At 30.2% G+C, this 26,867-nt stretch overlaps 3 protein-coding genes across 8 annotated transcripts; 1 reads left to right on the top strand and 2 right to left on the bottom strand.

Moving 5' to 3' along the window:
- The first annotated feature begins 1,040 nt into the window (after positions 1-1,040).
- LOC100802731 (UPF0481 protein At3g47200) lies at positions 1,041-4,147 on the top strand. Of its 2 annotated transcripts, none has more exons than XM_003520391.4 (2): positions 1,041-1,228; positions 2,322-4,147. In XM_003520391.4, the coding sequence occupies exon 2, from the start codon at positions 2,350-2,352 to the stop codon at positions 3,886-3,888; it is 1,539 nt and encodes a 512-aa protein (XP_003520439.1). In that variant the 5' UTR covers positions 1,041-1,228; positions 2,322-2,349; the 3' UTR covers positions 3,889-4,147. The 2 variants fall into 2 exon arrangements, with proteins under 2 accessions (XP_003520439.1, XP_006576735.1); XM_006576672.4 differs by having other exon boundaries at positions 1,068-1,228; positions 2,253-4,147.
- Positions 4,148-13,293: 9,146 nt separating this feature from the next.
- Positions 13,294-15,453, bottom strand: LOC100801669 (putative UPF0481 protein At3g02645). Of its 4 annotated transcripts, none has more exons than XM_006576669.4 (2): positions 15,252-15,453; positions 13,294-14,757 (listed from the first exon to the last, which is right to left on the bottom strand). In XM_006576669.4, the coding sequence occupies exon 2, from the start codon at positions 14,727-14,729 to the stop codon at positions 13,323-13,325; it is 1,407 nt and encodes a 468-aa protein (XP_006576732.1). In that variant the 5' UTR covers positions 14,730-14,757; positions 15,252-15,453; the 3' UTR covers positions 13,294-13,322. The 4 variants fall into 4 exon arrangements, with proteins under 4 accessions (XP_006576732.1, XP_006576734.1, XP_006576733.1 ...); XM_006576671.4 differs by lacking the exon at positions 15,252-15,453 and adding an exon at positions 14,909-15,245; XM_006576670.4 differs by lacking the exon at positions 15,252-15,453 and adding an exon at positions 15,074-15,245.
- Positions 15,454-21,846: 6,393 nt separating this feature from the next.
- LOC100801122 (UPF0481 protein At3g47200) lies at positions 21,847-25,778 on the bottom strand. 2 transcript variants are annotated; one of them, XM_014773698.2, is made up of 2 exons: positions 25,591-25,778; positions 21,847-23,415 (listed from the first exon to the last, which is right to left on the bottom strand). In XM_014773698.2, exon 2 carries the CDS (start codon positions 23,358-23,360, stop codon positions 21,948-21,950), a length of 1,413 nt encoding a protein of 470 aa, XP_014629184.1. In that variant the 5' UTR covers positions 23,361-23,415; positions 25,591-25,778; the 3' UTR covers positions 21,847-21,947. The 2 variants fall into 2 exon arrangements, with proteins under 2 accessions (XP_014629184.1, XP_003520436.1); XM_003520388.4 differs by having other exon boundaries at positions 21,847-23,381; positions 25,591-25,777.
- Positions 25,779-26,867: the final 1,089 nt, after the last annotated feature.

Here is a 26,867-nt window from a genome sequence, read left to right as displayed (position 1 = left end):
ACTTACTAGATACTCAGATTCCAACTTTGTTGTTGATCTGAACGCAAGGCGTTCTGTAACTGGGTATGCTTTCACAATTGACAACTCTCTTATCAGTTGGAAAGAAGCACTCCAGCCCACAGTTGCCCTGTCAACTACTAAAGCCGAGTACATGGCTTTGACTGAGGCTGCGAAGGAAGGGATTTGGCTGAAGGGTCTGATTTCTAAACTGGGGTTTCCACAGAAAGAGACTATCATCTCCTGTGACAGTTTGAGTGCAATCTGCTTGGCCAAAGACAACATCCACCATGAGAGGACCAAACACATTGACGTCCGCTATCACTTCATTCAAACAGATAAGAGGATAGAAGTGTAGAAGGTTGATACCAAGGACAACCCAACGGATATGTTCACCAAGCCTATTCCAAAGAGTAAGTTCATGCATTGTCTTGAATTACTCAATGTGAACTGCTGGAAGGAGCGTCTAGACGCATACATTGAGACTCTTGCGTCCAGCTCTTTTCTAAAGCTGTGTCCGCGTTCAGAAGAGTCCACATATCCGTTATCTCTATTTCTGTTATTTTGTTGTAATTGTTAGAATTAGTTACTGTTGTAACCATTTTTTGTTAGTTAGTTAGGGTCCGTCTGTATATATAGGGCCTTGTAACTAGTTGAAGAGAGATGAGACTAACTTTGTATTCATTGTATCTGATTAAATAAGAGAAAACTCCCTATTTTCTCTTGGCTGTGTTTGCTCTTCTTATTTCCTACTCTTCTTCTTCCTTATGTGTTAAATCTGCACACTATGTTTCTTAACTTTTAGATGCTAAATCCGTAACAGTACGTAAATTTTGTTGACATTTTTTCATAATTAATTTTTTATTTTAAAATTTTTATAATCTAAATAATAAAAATTTCAATTTGACTCTTAAAATAAGGTCCTGACTTTCCTTCAGCTCGACTGTGCTCGGTCACACCACTGTCCTACCTATACAAATACAGTACAGACAAAAGCTTACTAATATATATGTATATTAATAACGTTCCTTACAATATGACGCATTTTCAATACATCGCTCAACGTCATCTGAAGTAAAATTGAATGATAACAGCTGTCTCACTCAGATTCAATAAATGTGGCTTGAAGTCTTCCTCAGTCATCATCCTGTACATTTGGACACGATAAAAACGGACACATTGTGTAAGGTGGCACTATGGCAGCTATTGTTTATTTTCTCCTGATAAAAAGGTCAGGTTCTGAACTGTATCCATTGTAATTTCTAGCATTTTCCATGTTCTGTATTTGCGAGTTGTTCTCTAAGCAACATATATAATTGATTTGCTATTTGTTGGAACACACTATTCACTTTTAGTGTCTTTCTTTACTTTTTGATACTAACTGTTGTTAAAGTCATCTAAAATGCTTTCTTTTTCTTTTCTCTGTAAGCCATTTGGGAAAGTGATTGTTGTTTTCAGACTGGTTGGCAACCAAATTTCTTTCAAATATGTTGGTAGAGTGAGGGTGTGAAAAAATGAAAATGTTGCAGAGAGGAAACTCTGCTGTATGATCTGAAGTTTTATAGTTAGAAATTTAAACTAACCTTAAAGCATTTTTACAACATATTTTTCTTTCTATTCATGCGTTTTATAACATAGCCATGTCCATATTATTCTTCTCAAAATAGCCTAAGAAATTGGCTTACTGTGAAGAGATTGAGAAACGGGTATGTTGGTTTAAAATTCTGGTTTCAATTGAGACTTAAAAGAGTGAAAATGCAGGTTTTTTCAAGACTTTTTATTTGCAGGTTTCTCTGTCTAAGGTTGAATCCTGCCGTGATTAGATCAGGCTAAAAAGACTTATAGTCTGTTTGATTCTACATCTTGGATGTGATTTTAAGAAACTAATAATTGTAGTTTTTTCATGTCAAACATGATTTCTTCTTTCTTAAATGGGTTTCCAAACATGCTATTACCTTTAATTCAAATTTAAAAATTAGGGAAATTCGTTTTACATTCTCTTTTTTCTCACTGGACCACTGTATTTTTTACATTCCAAAAATTAGTTTCCAGTATGTATAATACAATTCAGAAAACTAAATAAGCAGGTGGTGTGAAGAGAAAGAAGTGTGCAAACACAATCACTTTAAAATTTAAAATTCAATACTTATATTTCATTGGATGGTTTCGTGTTAGCCGGACTCATTTTACAAATAGGTTTTTAATTGAATCTTTAATTGAAGAAAGGAAGGTACTGTTGTTCATGAATTTCACAGGTGTACAATAACGATGGCATAGTTTGATTTTGGTCTTTATATACTGAAGTTATGTGTTTGTTGAATTAGAGGAAGTTGAAGTTGGGTTGCTGCAACAATGGAACCTGCTACTAATAACAATCCTTCTCCTTCTGCTCATGCTTCATTACATGAAACCAAATATATTGAGAGGGTGAAACATGCCCTGATCGACTTTGGAGTCCCAGAAGAGCTAAGGTTGTCTGATCGTAGCATCTACAAGGTTCCTTGCTATCTCCGAAAGGTGAAGGAAGATGCCTACACTCCTCAGTGCATCTCAATAGGTCCAATTCACTTCAAAAAAGAAGAACTCAAGCCAATGCAAGAGCATAAGCTAAGATACTACCAATTCTTCGGGAGACGTGTTGGTGTCTCAGACGAACAAATGGAGGCATACAAACACTACCTTGAGACCGAAGAAAAGCAGATTCGACAATGCTATGCAGAGAAATTCCTTGACATAACCAAAGATACATTCGTGGACATGATGCTGCTGGACGCCGTATTCATCATGGAACTTATGTTGAGAAACTGCGAGTTCAAATCACACAAAGCCAAGCATGAGCAAAACCACAAGCGAACCGAATCCTTTAGAATTAAAAACAACAATGATCTGATCATGACACACTCATGGCTTAGCAGGAACATCGCTGGGGACTTGATCCTTATAGAGAACCAAATACCCTTTTTTGTGCTGCAGAAACTCTATGATGATGTTGTCCCTCGTGAAAGCAAGAAGGATGAACACACTGCGGGGTTTGTTAAGCTTGCTACTGAGTACTTTGCTTTCTATGACACCCAAATGTCTTCTTCTGGTGAAACCAAGAAACACTGTTCCTGTTACATACTCCACTGTCTGAAGGAACCTTGTAAGTCAAAAGGAAAAGATAGGAGTGAGATTTCGAAACGTCCTCTAGGAAGCAATTCTGAAGAGAATCCAGAAGGACCAAAACATTTCACTGATCTGATAAGGTGGCAATTTTACCTTCCCACCGAGTGTGAAGCCGGTCATGCTCATCAGGTTCTAAGAACTGCAACAAAGTTACAAGGCTCAGGGATAAGCTTTGAGAAAGGTGATGTGAACAAGCGGTTACTGGAAATAGCCTTCAAGAAGACCCCAATTCTGAGTTCATTTCTTTGCTTTGGTTGCTTTCCATTGTCGAAGCTCTTCAAAGCGCGTTTGAGGATTCCCCAATTGAAGGTAGACCACACAACTGAACGTGTGTTCAAGAACCTCGTTGCTTTTGAGCAGTTTCACTATCCAGACAAGCCTTACTTTTGCAACTATGTTTCTTTCATTGACTCTCTGATACACACTCAGCTTGATGTGGAGTTGCTGGTTGAGAAGGAAGTGATTGTGCATGAACTTGGGAGTGATAAGGAAGTGGCAACTCTTGTTAATGGTTTATGCAAACATGTTGTCACAAACTCAACTTGTTACCATCACATTATAAATAAGCTCAACGACCATTACATGAACGATTGGAACCACACTATTGCGGCTTTAAGGTTGGTGTACTTCAGAGATCTTTGGAGGGCAAGTGGCACTGTGGTGGGTATTGCTGTGCTGGTTTTTGCTGTCTTCCAATTCCTCCGTGTTTGTCGTTATCTCTTCTAGAATGAACAAAAATGTAACTCAGTTTGGATTATTATTGCAAATAACAGCTACAACCATGGAGTGCTTATTTTCTTCTTGTTTCTAGGGGTTTGATTTGTTGTTGTTTAGATTTCAGATTAGGAGTTCTGATTCTGTTTTTATATAAATTTAAAATATTTAAAATTATGTTGTTATACCTACAAACAATGGATGTATCAGTTATGTTTTGTGCTCTTTATATATACAGTTGTTTCAATAAAATATTAGATACTTTTCTGCACCTTATTTTTCTTCCTCTCATAAACCCAAAAACATCATATATGGCTTCCATGCTTCATCATATTACTCTTAATATTAATACTATAAACCTATGTTAGTTGTTGTGTCAGAAAATATCTTCTAGTGATGCATAACCAGGTTTTATCAATTCTTTCTAGTAATTATATTGAATATGTTATATGTCAAGTGAAAAATAACTAGTTGGAATTATGAATGCGCGCATAGTCTCAAATCATGCATTAATTTTTCCTATCGTACATGTATGCATGGATTAATGAATAAACAGTGTGTCAATAGAGAATGTAATCTCATCAATGCAATCAATTAATCCTGAATTTTTATGATACTAAAATTGTGAGTGGGTTGTGAAGTCATTGTTCGGCTTGGAATATTGAATGAATTAAATGATATGCAGTGGTAATTAGATGTCTAGCTTTATAAGGTTTCCTTGTGCAGGTGAAGGAAATTTAGCTTATGTAAATGGTACAAATTTTGGTTGAATTGGGTGTTAACAATTGGGAGGATTTGCTTAGTTGCATTGTGCTGAATGTTCTGAATTTTTTTTTTTTTTTTTTTATGTTAATTGGTTCTGATTAACACGTTTTGAAAATCTTCGTGACTTCTTTTGTTGCAATTTATGGTGTGGGTTGGGTTCCGTGATTTTTGGTTGCTGTAATGGTGGTTCCATGCTTGTTTCTTCACTTTCCTATTTTTTTTTTATATCTTTACGCATACTGCCCAAATGTTAAATGAGGAAGACAAGAATACGTTGGCCAAAAATTATTAAATATCATGTGCAACTCATCTGACATGTTTGTTAGCATTCCAAACACTATTTACAATTAAGGAGCATTTGGTAGCCGAAATTTTTTTTATATACATGATAATCATTAATGCAATCCTATCCTAGGATTCTCATAAGTTTTAGGATAGATTTTGAGCTTATAGACTAAGTATGAGTTCACTTATCTTTGTACATATGAGATTAGAGTTTCATTATCTTTGAGTCTTGTATTTAGGGCTTCTAGGGAGCAAGGTTATTAAACTCGAGAGTTTACGTAGACTCGTGAGAGTTTCATAGACTCGACTCGTGTACTCAACGTGTAGACTCGTAAGAATCAACTTCATATACAAATAATAACAAAATATCTATAAATAACATACTAATTATACAATTCAAAAAATAATAAAGTAAAATAGTAAATCATAAATTTTACAATACTTAAATAACCAAGTCTAGTAATGTATCACTACTAGATAATAACTTGCAGATGTTATAGTAGTGACAGATCATTCACATCAAGGATTTGATGTTATTAGAGAACAAGTGTTTGATGTTATTAAAGGTGAAAATTTTTGTATTTGAGAATAACACACTAAATGAAGGTATGTTGAATACTAAACAGACAAAAAATAACCTAAAATGATTTACATTTTTATCTATTTTTTTAACTTGTTGACTCGATAGTAAACTTGAGAGTCTATCAAGTTTACTTAGAGTTTATAAAGTCTACCGAGAGTCTACTAAAAAAAAAGAGTTTACTCAAGAGTCAATTCACAGAGGGTGAGTGAACTCGTAAACTCGAGAGTTTGATAACCATGGTAGGAAAGGTGCCATAGTAATATAGGATTTTTCAGTCTTGTATTTTAGGACACTTAGACTAGTTTTTGTATTGGAGATAGTTTTGTAATTTCGCATGCATTAAGTGCGCTATTTGATGTGTGTGATGGGAGATAAATTTAATTAAATTGAGATAAGTTTAATCCAATTAAATTTCGGACCAGCCTAAGGGGGAGGTGAACATTTACTTCTTACACCTCATTGTCATATCATATAGTCACACTTTGTACATGTCCTTCATGTTTTACATGTCTCATGACACCTAAGCATACCTAGTGGAAAACCTTAGATTTGATATTAGATTAGTGGGTTGAACCATAGCTGAAATTCATTAATCATAATTATTGAAATTTTGGCTCTAAATTTGACTCCACAAATTCAAATTCAAGTAAAATTTGAATAGAAATTCAAATTTTCTTAAAATTTTGTGACACTTAGGTTATAAATAGAAATCTTGTGTGTGTAATTTTTCAACTTTGATGATTTGAGAAATTAGACTTCAAAGTTCAAACCTCATTCTCCCTCTTCTCTCTTTCAAAATTTCGTTCCACTTTCTCCCTTTCCCTCTACTCATCTTTTCCTATCTCTCCAAACTTTTATCCATGTCTTCCTATGGTGGTGAGTTTGTCCTTGACTTATCTTCTTCTTGAAGTAGCGTCTCCAATTATCATTCCTCCTTCTCCATTTTGTTGCTATTGATCTTCAAAAAGCAAAGGATTCCATTGATGAAGAAGATTAAAGGCCTACAAGCTTTACATGAGTCACATTAATCATGATTTCTAAAAAACTCAACGACTAGGAATCATATGTTTGAGAATGTGTAAAATACATTTGATTAGTCTTAATATATTTTCTGGAAAATAAATATGCTCACGTTTGATTACATTGTAACTTTCGTGAGTATATAAGATTTTTTTACAAATATATCATTCATTATAAAAAACTTCCTACTAATTGAATCATTTCCTCAACAACTTTGATGTTTGTGTGTGTGATATATATAAGAGAACAAGTTTGAAACTTTGACTAGTCAAAATCTAGATTAGGGACTAAAAACATAAATCCAAAAAAATTATAAACTAAAAAATAATAAACCTTTTTCTTTTATATGGGTGCATAAATCATTGTCAACAACACCTAATTGGTCTTTAATCAATTGAAGCACACGGGTCCATTTGGTTTAAAAGAATGAAAGATATGTGAAAGTGAACAGGGATGAAAAAAATTAAATATTTGAATTAAAGTAAAATTTAAAGGTGTGAGACCTGTAATAATTTTTGAAACTTTCATCTCAAATGCATGTAAGTATAATTTAATCAAGCGCTATCTAAAGATTCTTTGAGAAAATTAAATTTGGGTCTTAAGTGGGCAATCCAATTCGAACCCCATGTGATTCAATGCCAAAAAATAATGTGTCTTATAATAGCATATTTCATAAAATATGTCAATCATAGGTGTTGTTTTGAGGTGTGTCTGCCTAGGTCTCATGGTTAAAGGGGTCCCAAAAAAAATTATGCAACTTTAATGTGAAAAGAAAAAGAAAAAAAAAAACCTTTCTTTTGGTAGCAAATTTCATCTTATTGACTTTTCTAAAACTCATTTAATTTATTAACTTCAACTTATCAACATTATTAAGCATATAGTTCGCTTTGTTGGGAGAGGCAAAATATATTCATGTGATCTATTTGCCTCGAAAGGTATTATCAATGGAAGAATACTTTTGGCAATTAAAAAAAAATAGGGATAATTGTGGGTTGGATTGATTCGATTTTAAGAGATATTTTGATTATAATCAATGTTAGCCAATGTGAAATTATTCAATTTTCTTTAAAAGAAATTGATAATTGAAACTGAACCAATTTGGTTACACTTGTTGTGTTGGTTCAAATCGGATCAATATTGGATCACTTAATAAAATAAAATAAAAATTAAAAATAACAAAAATGAAATATGATAGAGAAAAAAATAGAAAAACATAATAAAATGAAAAAAAACTAATGGATAATGTTATAAGTGGGAATTATAAAATTTATGTAGAATTATAAAATTATACAACATAAAAATTAAAAGTTTTCTAAAATAATGAGTTTGGATTGGTTTAAATTTTTTAATGTTGAAATTCAATACTCAAATCAATATCACCAGCCAATTTCATAATTTTAAAAACCAAATGGAATGGATGATTCAAACCAATCCAATTTTTTTCTTCTTTAATTTGAATTGGATTGATTGGGTCAATGAGTTGGGTTGGACTCACGCCCACCAATAATAAATTTTAATTTTTACCAAAAATTATAAAATACTAAATAAATCACACATAAAAAATTACTACATGCTACATGGATGGAAAGACAACATGTTTATTTTTTATTTAAAATAAATTTTAAACAACCATTAAAGAATAGCATTATAATAATAAGCTAAAAATATAATTAGGAAAAAACACATGCGGATACGAACAAAAAGCATAGCAAGTCTAATAGTCTAATGAAATAAAAAGCACATGCGAAAGAAAAACATTGCACATGGTCTTCGATCTTTTAAAAAAATTCTTGTAAATTAATATAAGGATAAATTTCTCCACAAATACTTATAATAGAAAATAAAATTTTTAAACTTTTTTATAAACTAAAATCAATCTATATTCACCTTAGCTTTTGGAGAAATAAAATGAAAAAAACTTCTATGAAAAAGTTTGGCATAAGCGAGAACTAACTTTGTTTTTTTACCTTGTTCTTTTCTTCTCCTGTAAACACTTATAAAAAGATTTGTCCAAACATAGTTTTAATCACTGCACTAAAATATAGTAACGTGGCTGCAAACCCAACAATTTTTTTACTGCACAACAATTAAGGGTAATTAAGGTTATTGTGTTACTGCAAACATTATTGGTGGTATTTAATTCTAGATAATCAGCATGACCCTATTTTATATATATTAAATGGAGGAAAAGAAAATATTATTTACACCAATTCATATCTATTGACTACATAAAGCAATCCTTACATTCTCGTATGTGACCCAGTGTAAATCGCTTATATATTATTGTGTGAATAGTCTATATTATTGTTCACAATAATTAAGGTTAGAACCTTAACATTAATGTGGTATGCAATAAAAGAACCTTACGTCAAACAGGATAGGGGTTAAAAGAATTATAATAATAATAATGCTATAAGAACGTTCAATTACCGCATGCATGAGCTAAATAAGCTATTTGGAAAAAATACATGAATCGTTTCACATTCAATCTTTAAATCTTTGTTTGGTAGTTATTCTGCCAAGTAAATGTAGAAATGTTCCATATGAAATTTGGATTCTAGAGTTAGAATTTCGTCATCCTTGATCTTCATATATAGTATCTGGTTTAGAATAACAATCCGACATTTTAATTAGGTAACTTCTTTCATTTTTCGCTTCCTTTTCTGTTTCATATCTTGGTGTTGAAATACATAAAATTCTTCACTCCTAAGTTAATCAAAGACATAAATTTAGAAAATGTGCATTATAGAAGTTAATATTTTACAAAGACAAATAATTAATAAAGAAATTTTACTATTAAAGAATATTCGAGACACATAAAGTTTAATAAAACTCAACCTATATCCCATGATAAAGATGATATAAGACTGACAAGATATATAAAAGATTACTTGTCCATATAGAGTTGTGTTGACAACACTAGTGTACATATGAGCATTACCATATATAAAGATATCTACCTTTTATCATTGAAATATTTGCTTTCTGGACATGAGGGAAGCCGATATGACCAATTCTTAGAATGTCATATTCTACCTATAACAAATTAAGAAATACATGTTACTAACTTCCTCACTATGTAATATATAGAAACCAAAATCAAACTAGGTCATGATTGTGTGCACATGTGAAATTCATCCACAACACTTTATATCTATATATCTGAAATAATCTTTAAAAAAACGAATTACCCATTTTGATAATTTTTTTAAAATCTATTCATTTTGATAATTTATTGAAAAAATGATATCATTTTGATAATAAAAAAATAAACCTCCAGACTTATTTTGAAAAAATCGGCAAAAGGTCCATAAACTCTAATTTTCCTCAACTTTAAACCTCATTTTCTAGATCAAAAAATGATACTCATATATATTTGTTTTCTCTTCCATCTCCACCTCATTCTTTTCTCTCCATCTATCTCTATCTCTCTCTTTTTTAATTTATCACTCTACCTATTATATTTATTACTTTTTCTCTCTATCTTCCATCCCAATTCACTCCAAAATGGAATAGACGAATATCAAGACTCTTTAAAGTCTGAACTGGAACAAGTTTGTTTGTTTAATTCACTATAATAACTCATGATGTGCATGGAGTAGCCTCATCATATCATGCTATGCATATATCTGGTTTTGCGACTTCTTCAAAGGAAGCCAATTTGTTAGGCCTTTTCACAATAATACTGACTTGGTTATATTATAAAAACATATGAATAGCAACAAAAATATGTGCTGTGAAAAAAAATTATTAAAAAAGAAACAGTTCAGTTTAATTATTAGTAATAATGATATCTAAATATCTTATTAATATCTCTCTTTTTTTATTTCTCTTTTTATTATATTATATCATCCATTATTATATTTATGTTGTTTCTCTTTTAACTCTTTCTCATTTGGAATATCCAAATATATTTTTTCTTCTTCTGCTACGAATCATAACCCGATTTAATTTGCTTTACTCTCTGCAACAGTTTCAGCTTTTCACAACTTCACTCTACAAAGTATAAACATATATCTGAAAGGAAATGGTTGCCAACCATTCCGAAAACAAATATCAGTTCCCCAAATGGCCTAGAACGTACCACTTGCATTTATAGAACATAATTTCTAGCTAGCTAAGAAAAACAATATGAAAAAGAAAGCATTTTAGAAGACTTCAACCCCAGTTGGCATATATCAAACCAAAGAAAGCTAGACACGAGGAGTGAGTAGTATGTCCCATCAAATACCCAATAAATTATGTAGCTTAGAGAACTTGCAAATATAGGAACAAGCAATAAATTGAATTACTATGATTTATAGCACCAAAATAGATAAATAAATAAAAAAGGAAAATAAGATGTGAATGAACCTGTTCGTCGGGAGATAATGGAGTGTTTCAGGATTATCTTTAATATCTGCCACCTTACTCAATTTCTCTGCTTCTATGATGGAACTTATCAAACTACATTATCTCTCGTGGTAAATGCTTTAAAGACTCATCAAATTGTTAATGTCTTGTTTCAATAAATAAAAAATGTTAATTGTATCTAAAGGAGGTAGTTCAGTTGGCCATCCAGGCTAAATTTATTAAAAAAAAGACTTTTAAATATATTTTTGGAGAAATAAGAGTCTTAAATATAACTAAATCCTGAATTCAAGTGATTATGATTGTCGTTAGTAAAAAAAATCCTAATTGTTACATCAGTTGGTGGAAAGAAACTTTTGCAGCTGATTATGTCCTTGATTGATCGAGTTGATCATGATTCTTGTAATTATTTTTTTTAGCACTTGGTGTACAATTTAATATTATTTGTTATTGCTGATAAAAAAAAATTAAAAAAATCACATTTGGAGGGTGATAAAGTCAATGTTAAAAAATAATTCATTCTTTAAGAATTAGGCATCTACTCTCTGCTGGATTATGCCTGCATCGTTCACGAAGATCATCAGCCAGAGCAAGCAGCTCCATCATGGTGCATTGGTGCTGCATGCAATCGGTATCAGAGGATAAAAACAGAAATTCATTGCATGCGTCAGAGAGAGAAAGAGAGGGATATATAATACAACTGAATAGGGTTTCACTTTTGAGTTTTGAGATAGAAACAAATGAAACTTTTTTTTTTTGTTGTTGAGCTTTAATCTTAACCTTTGCCTAAATCCAAGGGTCACAGTTACAGCTGGAGAGAGCCGAAGAGAGAGTGGTGCTGGAGAGGATACAAAAAGCCCATTACAATTCCTAGCATAATTCAGTAATTCACAAGTATACCCACAATTGGGAAAAATTCATTGTTTTCCACTACACCCCAAGATAAGGCTTACACATATCAATGATGCTAGTAGGCTTATACTGTCCATATCTCAACATATATCTCTAGAAATACAGAATATTTTTGTTAGTTTGTCTATCAATCCGATTATATAGTATTCATAATTAAGCTTACCCTATTGAAAAATATTAATAAATAAATAACTTTTAATTCTCAAATTATTTATAATCAAATGAATATAAAGAGAAGGTTACCAAATTCATGAAAATTTAATTATTTGTCGTCTTAAATAAGAAGACCAAAACTAATTAAAAATGACCAAAATTACAATTTACTTAACAAGTATGACTTCCTTCCTCGTGTTTGATATATATTTCAAATTTAATATTTAATGATAAATAAAATTAAAATCTCGTAAAAAAATAATAAAATTAAAAGCCGAAATCGTGCTCTACGCGAAAAGTGGCATGTTCAGAGTATGGAGTAGCAGTGCTAATAATACAATAACACAGTAACAGACTAATAGTGTGGTCCAGTGGCTCTTCACGCATTCCAATGGTTTTGCTATTTCAAGTTTTGGAGTAACAGTAATAATAGACTGACTAATAGTGTTCAGTGTTCACACTTCACAGCATGGAGTATGTTCTAACTTTTTCAAGTTTCAACCAACAAAGCAGACAATATTCACATGCTCAATCATTCAACTAATTAGAACTTTTCAATGAAAATTCATGGCTTCCATTTTATCTGTTATATGATACTTAAAATATATATCTGAAATTTGATTTGATCTAATGATCAAGATTCATGATTTACATGAAAGCAGAGCTTCCCCTGTATACCATAGCAAAATCCCATAATTTTACTCATGAATGGCTTGACCACTTGCTGTAACTACATAGTAAATGTATTTATGATTGTAATTCTGTTAGTTGATTTGTTAATGTAATCATTAAGTTTCCAAAAATGTATTTATGATAGCAATCATTGAGAAATACCCAAGTTCCACATCGACTGGCTCAATCTTTGGAGTGCAGTTTATATACCTGTTTGACAACTTCACTTAATGTCAATTGGTTTTAAGATGAAATCTAATATGATATTAGAGCCATATTTTTGCCTCAATCCTTGAAGAAGCATTTGTGAAAACATAAGTAACTAATTTTTCTATATAACATGATTTTTTTTATCAGGAAGATTTGAAAACAAATATCCAGGAATTTAGTTACATGAACATTGATAGATATAGTTTAACTTCTACAAGGAGGCATTTATTTTGTGCAAATTTCTATTTTCATTAAGGTAGGCTTAGTGAGATTCAGACAATTGATACAAAATTCTAAGTTCAAGCTTTATTAGTGTCATTGAAAGAAAAAAAAATTGTTGTAGATGATAAAGTTTAGATATTTAATTGAATTATTTGTGAGAAAAAGAAACTAATCTCATAATTGAGACACATTTCATTGCTATTGTTAAAAAAAAAAAAAAAATTTCAAACTAAGTGATTAGCATGTGCCAGGCAAAATTCTAAGATCATTAGTGTCAATAATTTGGACGAAACACACCAATAATCCTTAGAAAGTTAACAACAGCAAATAAGAAAACAGCAATTCCTACAATAGTTGAACTGAATCTCCAAGGGTCACGGAAGTACACAGATATCAGCATACCCATGTAGTGTTTCCAACAGCAGTTGTAGTGTTCATTGAGTTCCTTTGTGGTTTTGCCATAATAATTTGAAGTCACCAAAACATGCTTGCAAAGGCCATTTATCATAGTTGCCAATTCAGTGTGGCTTCCAAGTTCATGGTCAATGATTTCTGTGTCAACCAGCAGCTCCACATCCTCTTGAGTGTGAATCAAAGAATCAATTAGAGTCACATAGTTGCATATGAAAGGTTGGTCGGAATAGTGACACTGCTCCAAGGCAATGAGGTTCCTTAGAACACATTCTGTGACTTGGTCTACTTTCAAATGGGGTATCTGCAAACGAGCTTTGAACCATTTGGAGAATGGTAAGCAACCAAAACATAAGAACCAGCTGAGGATTGGAGTTTTCTCAAACTTTATGTCCAAATAGCTCCTACCTTGAACTTTCTCAAAGCTAACACCAGCCTCATTCAACTTTGTTGCAGTTCTAAGAACACATTCCACTTGACAAGGGGTGAAATGTTGTGATGGATTCACACTCACATTATTCACCCCCTCAACCTGGATTTTTGTAGGCAAGAAGGTGTATCTGATCAAATCAGTGAAGTGTTTGCAAGATTTACACTTCTTGATCATCTCCACTTCAAAACTTGGCTTGTGTGAAAAATAATAGTCTTCAAAGTAGTTAAAGGCAAGCTCAACAAATTTAACACTGTTTTCTTTTGTGCCATTGTCTCCAAGGATGACCCTTGTGTGCAATTCCTCCAACACAAACATGGGAATCTGATTTTCAAGTAGTAACAAATCACGTTGAGCCAACTTGCACACCCATGATGTGGTGAACATGTGATCATTCTTCTGTTCAGATTTGTTTGCTTTTCTCAAAAACAGCTCCATTATGAAGACAGAGTCTAAGAGGATCAAGTCAACAAACTTTTCCTCCTTGTGAAGTTCTGGCTTGGAATAACAATTACCTATCTTTTCTATGTTCTCTTCAAGGAAGGCTTTGTATTGTGACAAAGCTAAACCTTGCTTGTGAGATAGACGTTTCCAAAAAGCATGAAAATACCTTTGTTTCTGCTTCTCTTGCTTTAGTTCTGGCTTGTCACTGTGAAGAGGGCCTATTGAGATGAACTGTGGTGTATAAGCTTCCACATTCAATTTCAGGAGATGATGAGGAACCTTGTAAATGCAACATTGATCATGCACCTCAGGCTCCATTTGTTCAGGAATGTTAATTATGTGCTGGATCTGAGGTTTGTTTTCAGGTGAAGGAGTATAACTAGTAGCAGAAGTCATTGAAATTTGAAACACAACTTTTTCTTCCCTGAGAGTAAGAGAAAAAAAAATACATAAATCACTTGCAATAATACATTGAAACAGAACTAATAGCTACACTTTCAAGGTTTTAAATTGTAGTCACAATTAAAAAAAAAATTGCAGATAAATATGATCAATGCAGCTACAATTGCTATTACTTCGTGGTTGCAAAAACCTCCAAAACCTTTAACTGTTTTTTAAAACCTTGGCTGAGAAAAGATGGAAAACTATAAATTTTTTGAAGAAAAATTGCAATCACAAAATGCTTAATATTGTTCAAAATTGCAGGTAAATGTGATTGATGCAGCTACAAAGGCTATTACTTCGTGGTTGCAAAAACCTTCAAAACCTTTTATAGACTGTTTTTTTTTAAACCTTGGCTCTTTTCACCTTTCACAATGATCTGCATAGCACTTATATTTGAGAAAAGATGGGAAACTATAAACTTTGTGAAGAAAAATAATTAACAAGAAATTTGAACTTGACAATACAAAGACTTACACACGCAACACCAACACCAAATGAAAGATTTGTTTCACATGATAGAAGGAATCAAAACAAGGATGCCAACACAAAAGCCTTTTTCCATTGACAAATGAGACCAAGAGTTAAAAAACCACAAGCTTTGGTGGTTTTGGTAAAGTGGAATAGAAAGTAAGTGTTTCACTGAAATGGTTACAAAACTTTTTAAGGGTGTAAAGGAGTACCACCTACCGACCTCTTCCTTATGTTGCTACCTTGGTATGTGAGTTATTGTGAATTGTGATGCTCTATTTGTCTGTTTGTGCTTTTGCATGTGAATTTGTTTTCTGCAGGGTAAGAATTCTTACTTGTCGTCACTAATGGGAATATTTTATTAGAATTTCGAATAATTCAGATTGATACTTAATTATAATATTTAATTTTTTTATCGATAAATATTAATATATAATTTTGTTTGAGATGTCAGTTGTCAGAATTCGATCCTATCTCCAGTTAGGTCAACCTTAATTATAATGTTTTTTTTTTCACAAACTTGATTATAATATTTTATTTGATTATCATCATTAGATAAAAAAATTAATTCATTTTCACACACACAAAAAATAGTTCAAATTATGTATTTAGTTACAAATCATGCTTCGTATTTATTCACCAAAAGAAAAATCATGCCCGTATTTAAATATTTTCATTTATCACAATAATCAAGAATCTTGTATTTAGGTTGCAAACATGGGATTGAATTTTTAAATTAAATCAAATTCATTCTAATTTTATTGGTGAAAAATAGGATTCTAATTTGGGTTAATTATAGAGAATATTATTTTTTAAGGTTGAAATCTTTGTGAATGGATATATGTCTATATTTCTTATAGAATTGTTTTCGAAGGAAAGTATCTATATTGAAAAAGGAGAAAATATTATATCTAGTGAATAAGAAACCATAGATATTAGATTATCTTCTCAACTATCTTATAGGCATGTGGTCTTTCCCACTTGCTATCTTGTTTTACTTTGTTGTATTTTATTTTCTCACTTGCATTTACATTTGTCGACCAATTTAAAAACTTAAGTTCACTTTGTTCATTAATATTCATTAAAAAAAACATATTGTTATATTTATTTTTTCTTTGTCTTTTTTTGTTTAATTTTTACACATTAGTATAAAAAAAGTTCTTTCTAATGAATTAGAGAAAACTTGAAAGACGTGATTGAGTGAGACAAGGCAGAATATGATAGATCATATTTAAATCTCCCAATTATTTTCTTAGAGTGAAGTAATGTAAATACAATTATTTTCAAGAATTAAAAGTATTTATAAAACATCTTTGAACGAGAATAACAGTCTAGTAAATATGAATATAATCAAATTCGCGAAACAAATTTCTTCTAAGAATTGAAATTAATTGATTTGTATATCTTTTATTTCCCATTATATTTGTACATTTCTTTTACTCTCAGGACCTACAAATCACAAATATTAAGAATTAAAGATATAATATAACTTTAAATAAGTATTGGACTGCATAAGAGCTGCAAAAATCATTTTGTTAAATCAGCAAATGATGGACTGCATAAGAGCTGCAAAATTTCAGAATAATGAAGCAGGAGAATGTTAAGGAGCTGCAATTATTTTTTAAAATCAGCAAATATATACTTGTATATCTAGATATAAAAATATAAATAGAATGGCACCAGAGGTACCATTGTTTACAGAAAACATAATTTAAGAGCCCACACTTGACTTACAGGTTAATAGATATTAATATCTCAACTGATATAAATATATGTTAACCCCCATGGTAAGGTAAGGAGCTGCAATCATATCTTATCATCTTTACATAACATTCATGCTTAGTTTGTAAGTCCGCAAATGAATCTAGTTGTTCATTCTTTTGCAAGAGAAATAAGATATTTTTGCTTGTCAACAAATTTTTTTATCATGATTTTTCTTGTATTGAATCTTTTCTAATGAGTGATATAATATAATTTTATTCCCCTCAGACCAAAAAACTTTATACATTATATTTTTTTTTTTACTGTAAGTTTATACATTTTTTTTGCTCATTTACTAAAGGTTTCTGATAATATATTCATTCATTGATACGCATTTTTAATATCAATAAGACAGTAATGAATACAGATTGTTTTAATAATAATAATAATATGTTATGTGATTTGCATAAGATTTTTAACGAAATTTGCATGCAAAAAGATGGGAAATTTTCTTTTTAGAACTTCTCCACTTTAATAATAAGGGATTATTTTATAAGAAGATTTCATCCTGAAAATTATAAAATTTATTGGCTTAAAAATAATGTGGTGTTATTAAATATATTTTTTCTATTTTAAGATCTATTTGACTAGTTTCCAATCAATGATGAAAATTAAGGATACTAATTAATGATGCAATTAAGGACTGGCCATATGGTTATTACTTTGTTAACCGTTCGATTTAGATGAAAATCAACAGGCGTGCTTCTTGGTTCATTTACTATATAGATTTATGATAACATATTCATTGATTCGTGTTTTAATATCAATAAGATAATAATTAATACATATTGCTTTAATAATAATATCAATACAATTTTTTTAGTGAAGTTTGCATGCAAAAAATGCGGAAAAAATTGTAAAACTTTTATGCTTTAATAATAAAAGATTATATCAATATCTTGTGATTTTCGAGAATTTTTTTAGCAGGATTTGCATGCAAAAAAGGCAGGAAATTTTCTTTGTAAAATTTCTCTGCTTTACTAATAAGAGATAACGAGTCTTCATAACCAGTATCCATATTGATTAAGAAATTAAAAAAATATTTATTATAGAAATCATAAAAAAATATAAAGTTATGCACTTCACAATTTTAGGTATCCTAATAAAAAAAATTAGCTTCTTAATCAATATTCTAAAGACACTAATTAACATTTTTCAGGAAATATATTTTGTTTCTTCTATCTTAGATATAAGGTTAATTTATTTAAAGTTATTTGTTAAAAAAAGTATTTATTTTAATAAATATAAATAAACACCTTTTATTTTTTTTAATGTGTTTGTCTAAATTATTTTTGCTTAAAAAATAATTTTCTACTTATTTTGATAAGAAAATCCTATCTATTTATTAAATAAGCACTCTTTTAAAAATTATTTATTTTAAATTACTTATTTAAAGTTTAAATTACATATTAGTATATCACAAAAAAAAAAACAGAAATCGTCATTGGTAGTATATAGCATGTTTGGTTACAATTTGATGACCTGATTTTCCAGGTTTCTTTTGAAGCTAATAAATGTTGCTTTGTGTTTTTTAGCACCTAGATGTGGTTTATCACATTGCATCATGACTGTATTTCCAAACACATGGTATGTTGAGAGTAATTTTTTTTTATGTTTGAAAGTAACTATTTTAAAGATTAATAAATTTATCATATATAATTATTTATAATTAGATAATAGCTTGATTAAGTGCATGCGTACACTATTTCCTTTTTTTTTTAATCCAATTCATATCTCTTTTGGGATCTACAATAAACATCATTATTATATCTCATTCCTTGCATTTTCTAGAAGTAACATACATATAAGGTCAATTTTTAAATAATGGATTAGTCCCTCTAACTGTTTTATTTGTGGATTGCAATATTGTGAAAAATTGTATATGTGGTTCTTCTTGTAAATTATTCTCTCCAAAGTATTAGAGTGGTGTCTTTATTTGAGATGTCATCGGATCTGCGGCAAAACCTTCTCGGTAGACCTCCAAAACCAACCTTCATACTTTGTCCAATATCAATATTATTGAAAAAAAAATGGTTAAGCCAATATCAATATTATAAAGGATCCTTCATATACGTCCTCATTTAAAAGTAAGACTACTTTTAAATTCTGCCCCTCTAAAACAAATCTCTCATCAGGAAACATCATATTTACTGTTCTTTAGATTTTTCGGAGACAATATATATACGTAGTCATGTTTCTAGCACGCTAACTACAAATATATTTTGCGGCTTAATTATGTGATGATTTATTCATTAATTGTCATGTTTATTCAATATTTCATTCAAGAAAAATCCATAAACCATGAAATGCACTTGCTTCCTATGTAAATGTTTTGTTCTAGTTAATTAAATCCTAAATCAGGAGGTTCATGTTGTTGGCGAAGAACTAGCATGTTCCATATAAATGTTGCTAAATGCCAAAGACATAATGGGTGCATCCTTTAGGCCAGTTTCTACTATTTCATTTTGTTTAATTTTTTTTATTGAGATCATGTGAGATCTTCCATTATTATTAGGATTAATTCATTGTTATAAAAAATGATTTGTTGATTGAACCGGTTGAGATAATGGATCAGTGGTCCAATCGATGAGGTAGTAATTGGTCCGGTTTGATCCAATATATATTAAAAATTCAAAATTATATATGGATCTATTATATATAAGTACATAACTAATATTATTTGATTAAGAAAAGTTTATCCATACTCCAAAATTCAAAATAACAACTGATAATAATGAGACATCAAAATGACATTGTAGAGGTGGTTCATTTTTTTTCGCGTATAGTCCAGTGTTTGTAAAATCGGGTTCCCTCAAAATTGGTCAGGTTTAACCGAATCATCCTGAGTCATATATATGAACGGTCCAATAACGAAACTGACCCATCGGGTCAAACTGGATTTCATAACATTAGATTATTGTATCTTTAAGATTTTATAAGATTTTTCATTAATTGTGATCAATTTAATATGTTACTATAATTATTCTATAGTAATAGATTAAAATATTGATTTAGTATATATATCTTTACCGATTATTATAATTATCCTATAAGCTCCATGTTAGCTAGCTTGGAATATGATAATAGTAAGGATTACTTTCATAGTCCATAAATATATATGCAAAAAATATCTTGCTCCTTTTGTTTTCGAAAAGTGTGATATCATTTCTTAGAAGAGAAATGATAATTGTACTAATTTTTTGTACAAGTCTCGTGCACGAAGAACATGAGACTTGAGATGGCTTAAATAAAAGAATATGAGATGATCTCCGTTTAATCTTTTAATGATATTTATTTGCTATATTATATGATTATACAATAAAAAATGAACAAGAGTAGATATATAAAAAATGAATAAGTAGGATTTGCCCAATTTCTTACGAATAGTCTTAGTAATCGTATCATATAATAATGCTCAATATCAAGTAAAAAAAAAAACTAGATGAGAGAAGGACACCCACGGAAAATAACGTACAGAAAATATTCTTTCTTTTTTTGTTACATACAGAAAAATATTCTAAAGTACAGTATTATTTTTGCAAGAGATGGATAAAGTGATACTTACCATTCATGACCTAAGAAGATAAGGACAACTTTATTAGTCAAAGGAATTAAAAATTCCCAGTTTTAGGTTTTCCGATTAATAAATGCTTCCACAGTTCCTCGGGTAGCTAGGTAGGCATTAGCTACTAGCAAAGCTCGATCGGAAGAAGTAAACGAATGGGAGAATTCAAAAGTGGAGTATGATTAATTATTCTTCCACATGCATCTAGCTCAAATTTCAACTTATAAATTAAAAATGTTGACTTGAATAATCCAACCCTAGTATTTTGATTAAGAGGTTTAGTAAATATTTCACCGTTCATACTTTGCTTGTCTTTTGTACAGCTCATAATTTTTTTTTTTCTGAATTGTACAGGCCATATTTCAGCACATCTGCTGATATTTTTCATTGTTTGTTATCATTGACACCAAAATAAATATTGGTCCATATCAAAGAATGAATCAAATTATAATAGTTTGTAATCTATTTTAATAAGTGGCGGACTTAGAGTCATATAAGGGTGTGTACTTATATCTCCTTATTTTTTAGAATTTACCAAGTTTATAAATAAAATTTTATATTTTTATATTTTATTTCATTTATATTTATATAATTAAATCCACTAATTTTATTTTTTATAATTTGTACTTATTGAATTAGGATTTTTAATTCGCCAATGATTTTAATGATTAGGTTTTGCAAAGAAGCCTCTTCACATGATCTCTTATAAACCTTTGCATATTTAGGTAAGGAAAATATCATACTTACGCGTTATACCTGTAAGAGTTTAGACGTGATATGTTAATGTAAAAAAAAATAATTAAACTGTCAATAAATAAAAAGTCATTATTTATATGACTTAAAATATAACAGACTTATCTGCATATACTCTACAATCACGCGCGTATAAACGCACCGTTTATTTAATTTTCTTATATTTATTTTACATACACACAATTTTTTTTATATTCATATAAACCTTTTGATGGAAAATAAAATTACATGACAACTATTACCAATGTCTCATAATTTTTTTATGAACCAACGTCTCATAATTAATATATACGTATATAGTTAAAAATTAAAAACAAGTAAATAAATGCCTGATGCAACAAATAATTACAGTAACATTATGCACATCATTTTAAAAAAAAAAGTACATTCACGTGATTTAGCATGTTTTTCTCAAAACTGATGAGTTAATCGCCTTCTAATTAATGAAACTTTAACCAGACATGCATCTAGATTTATTACTGGCTGAACATTGATACAAGGAAATCAAGTAACTAATTAATTAAATTACACCACCAAACAGTTCAGTTATTTTTATATCAAATACATATATCTTTTACATATGAGATAATTCTATTGGAGTCGAATAAAACTACTCAAACAATTCAGTCTTTTGGATGATATAAATTGGTAACTCGAAGAAAGTTGACAATAGCAAACAAGAAGATAACAACTCCTACAACAGTTGAGCTGAGTCTCCAAGGGTCACGGAAGTACACTGACCTCAACATACCCATATAATGTTTCCAACAACAATTGTAGTGATCATTGAGTTTCCTTGATGTTTTGCCATAATAATTGCAATTCACCACAACATGCTTGCAAAGACCATTTATCATAGTTGCCAATTCATTGTGGCAGCCAAGTTCATGCACAATGATTTCTTTGTCAACCAACAACTCCACATCCTCTTGAGTGTGAATCAAAGAGTCAATTAGAGAAACATAGTTGCATATGAAAGGTTGGTCTGAATAGTGACACTGCTCCAAGGCAATGAGGTTCCTTAGGACACATTCTGTTGTTTGGAGCACTTTCAACTGAGGAATTTGCAAACGAGCTTTGACACACATAGAGCATGGTATGCAACCTAAGCATAGAAACCAGCTCAAAACAGGAACCATCTTGAACTTTATGTCTAACAAGCACTTGTGGTGGTGCAATTTCTCAAAGCTAACCCCTGCCTCATTCAACTTTGCTGCAGTCTTAAGTACACATTCATTTTTACCACAAGGGGTGAAATGTTTTGATGGCATCCACTCCTTGACATGAACCCTTTCTGGGAGGTAGAAAAGCCTTATCAAATCAGTGAAGTGGTTACAAGATTTGAAGTTCTTCTTGACCATCTCTTTAGTTTGATCATAATCACTTGTTGTTGTTGATTTGTGTGGATAAGGATAATAATCTTCAAAGTAGTTAAATGCAAGCTCAAGAAAGCTAACACCATTTTGCTTACAAACCCTTCTATGTAACTCATCCAAGACAAAAATTGGAAGTTGATTTTCAAGTAGCAAGAGGTCTCTTTGTATACCCTTGTAAATCCATGGTGTGGTGAACATGTAATCCTTTTCTTGCTTAGATTTTTCTGATTTTCTCAAAAACAGCTCCAAAATGAAGACCGAGTCTAAGAGGATCATTTCCACAAACTGATCATTGCTGAAGCTAGTAATCGGCTCTGAATACCTTTGGCGTATCGTTGCTTCGATGTTTTCATTGAGGAAGGCTTTGTATTTGGCCAAAGCCTTTTTGTTTGTGACACGTTCCCAGAAGGAAAGAAAATACCTTTGCTTCTGTTTGTGCATTGGCTCTAGTTCTGGTTTGTTGTGATGAAAAGGGCCTATTGAGATCAAAAGTGGTGCATAGGCTTCAACCTTCAAATTTTTGAGATTAGGAGGAACCTTGTAAATGCAGCACACATCATGCCATGCAGGTTCAATGTCTTTAGGATTGATGTTAATTATGTGTTCAATCCGGGGTTCTGTTTCAGGTACTGCAGTGTAACTAGCTGCAGAAGAAGCCATTCAAACAATACTTCCTTTTTCCTATAGCAGTTCAACAAAGAGAAAACTAATCAACCTACAATAAATCACTTGTTACTAACACAACCTTGTGTAAGAAAAAGGGTGTTTAAAAACACATATTGTGGAATAAAAGGATCTATTTTATATTTAAATTATATTATAAACAGATGACATATTAAAAAATATACTTATTGATGACCTGTCAACAACTTTGACAAGTGAAAAAAAATAAGAAGAATAGATAAGTGATATTGGGATAATTACAACGTGCAGCCTAAGGCTCTATTTATAACACGCTAAAACTATCAAATTTTTCATAAAATTAAAATCATTATGGATAGTATCTTTTTTAAGCTATATTATTTTCTTGTTACCTTTTATTGCTAACCATTTAGCAATTAAAATTGAAATAATAATTTATCAAGTCAAACTTGTATTTAGTCGTCTTTTCAACCAAAATCTCAAATAGATAATCATACATGTTTGTTTTTCTTCTTTCACTAAATCTTTCTTATTATCTATATTTTTAAGTGTAAGCAAAAATATAATAATATTTCACCTTTTTGAAATCAATTAATTATCTTATCATATTAAATTCTCTAATTTAATTAATCATCAAATATTAAAATAATTTCTTTAACAGAGATTAGAACATTTGTTTGTGTGTAGGTTCAATACTAAGTCGGTAGTATATTAATCAAATTAATATACTAATCAAGGTAGATGTCTAGTAACACTCCTTAACGTCCGAATAACATGAAATAACATTTTACTTTCAAGAACCATTAGAAAAGTAGTGTAATAATTTCTTCCATCTTTACAGCGGGTTAATTCTAGAGTATGGTATTACTGTCAAACCCTTTTGAGTTAACTCATAATGACTTAAAAAACTCATTTCTTCTCTCATTTAATCTTACTGACCAGGATATAATTTTATTCATAGAGCTCAAACTCATTACCAAGAGTTGATGGATTCATTCTTGATTAATCATTAATTCTACAGGTATTTAATCATATCCAATATCCATTCAACAAGTGTTCTAAAGCATTAGGTGTCCGGAATTAAAATACAACAAATAACTTGTTAATTACTATGACAATCTCAGGTCAAATAAAGTTATTATACCTCTTCTTGAAAATCTTCTATTGACAATTTATGATAAATTTTAACCATTAGAAAATTTCAATTGAGTCAATTCAATGATCACATCAACATGTGACTCATCTATACATGCAAATTAATAAATTAGATCTATTAATATTTATCTAATAAATACTATCACATATATATTAATCTATCCGGATTATTGATATCTTATTTATAATAATTTTATTATCAAAACGGTTTAGATTAGAATTAGAATAAACTTGTTTTTCATTATCATAATCTTTATTATAATAACAAGTCTTTAATTTTAATCAAGGACATTATCAAATGGACCATTTAATCAAATAGTGAAATATGATAATGAAAATAAAATAATATTTTATTATTAAAATTAGAATTGATTACACGATGACTTTGATCATGAACAAACAAATTTATTCCCAACACCTTGTGTCAAATTAAGCATTTGTATTTAGGCCAAAGTTTCTAAATAAATATCTATAGTAAAAGAAACTATTTTCTAACTTCTAACTTCTGAAAAAGTTTACACAAAAGACCTTTATAAAAGTTAAAGTTTGGTTTTAATTTGGTAAAAAATAATTAATTCATTTTATGTTCTTGTTTTCTTATATTTATTGAGAGATTTATCTAAATAAGGTCCTAATCTTTTTTTTTATGGAAACAAAATAAAAACATTACAAAATAATCAAGTATCAAAGAAGTTATTACCAAAATTTCCATTGAAAGATACGTCATCCACAATTAATCACTTTAACAATGGAAAAATTAAAACATGGAACACAGTCAGCACACAGTATAGAGTGCCATGCAACAAATTAATCTCTATATTACATCTGTAAATTGCATTGAAACCATTTGTTAAGTAAACACTATATTTTACATGCGATAAGTATTACATTTGCATTGAATTCAACTCAGTTCCGAAACCTAACTCAGAGAAAATGATTGTCCATATCTTATAATAAATATTCTAATTAATCAACTTTGTAGATCTCAACAATATCAAAGGAAATCAAGATGTGCCTACAAACCCAGACCCAAAAAACTTTTTTTCCATTGACAATTAAACAGAGGAACATGGCTTGTTTAATTTGTATTTACCTGTGATGGAAGGCTCTGTCTTAGTTCAAATATTTACTTTCTTCAGAAATGTATGAAGCTCTCTCTTCCCATACCCTTCCTCAACTGCTTTGCTTTTGCTAATGTATCTGCAATTTTTCATTACCATAGCTCTAGGAGATTAATTTATATATGTGCAATTATTATTCTCCATCGATCTATGTTTCATTTTCTATTCGTGTGTCCCGCGTGATATGTTCTTAATTAGTTTCCCACTTGCTATTTTATTTTTGCATTACCCACTTGCTATTTTATTTGTGCATTACCCACTTGCAGTCTCAGTCCATTCAATTCAATATTATTCATTCAATTTCCATCATTTTCTCGTGTCTTTCTCCTCTCGATTTCAAGACACTTCCCATACAAATATTAATATTTTGAGAGCAGTATTATTTTTTCTCCATCTATTAGAATTCAAATCTAATGTGAAACGCTGCAGGTCTAACTTTTGCCATTTTTATTGTCAAAAAATGAAGTGTCATGATAGTTGACTTATAGATAAATGACTGATGCCAGACATATTATTTTAATGAATCTGGGTCTTAATTTCCAGATCAGGTTATAGTTTATACTAACATTCATATTTTGTTGAATTATATAAAATATTGTTGTTTTTTTTAATTTTTATAATAACCTCCCTTATAAGAGTATATGGTGCAGCATAATGTTTGTTAAACCTTAAAGGGATGTAACGCAAAAAAGAGTGTCAATCTAGTATTTCTAAATAATTATGGAAGGTTTTGTAGAGATAAAAAATAAAATAGATTTGATGGCTTTCCTTTACATTCTTGCAAATATATTTTCATAATTCATTCTCCTTTTAAAAACAACTTCTTATAACATTTTTTCCTTTCAATGTTCTCTTCTTTCAATAACATCTTTTACTTAATGTATATTATTAATTTATTTAAGTGTACTTTAATCATATAATTTTAGATGATCCAACTCAACATAAAAATATAATCATATATAGACCATGGTGAAGAACCTATAAAGAATGATAAAAGACCCAAAAAAAGAATTATTTTTGTTCTTGAATACATGTCATGAAATTATGTTCGTTAAAAAAATAAAAATAAAATTTACCGTCGACTAAAATTTACTTTAAGATACGGGTTAGTATTTATTAGATCACTTATTATCTTCATATGCTAACATAATGGGTACTATCTAATTTTGGATGAGACAAGCATGACCCTATCTTCTTTTGTCATGAGTGATATCATAGGCTTTTTGACCGAATGGAGGTAAAGATTTTT

The sequence above is a fragment of the Glycine max genome, chromosome 3 (assembly GCF_000004515.6).
Source record: "Glycine max cultivar Williams 82 chromosome 3, Glycine_max_v4.0, whole genome shotgun sequence".
NCBI classification, from domain to species: Eukaryota; Viridiplantae; Streptophyta; class Magnoliopsida; order Fabales; family Fabaceae; genus Glycine; species Glycine max.
This window is presented reverse-complemented; position numbering and strand designations above follow the sequence as displayed.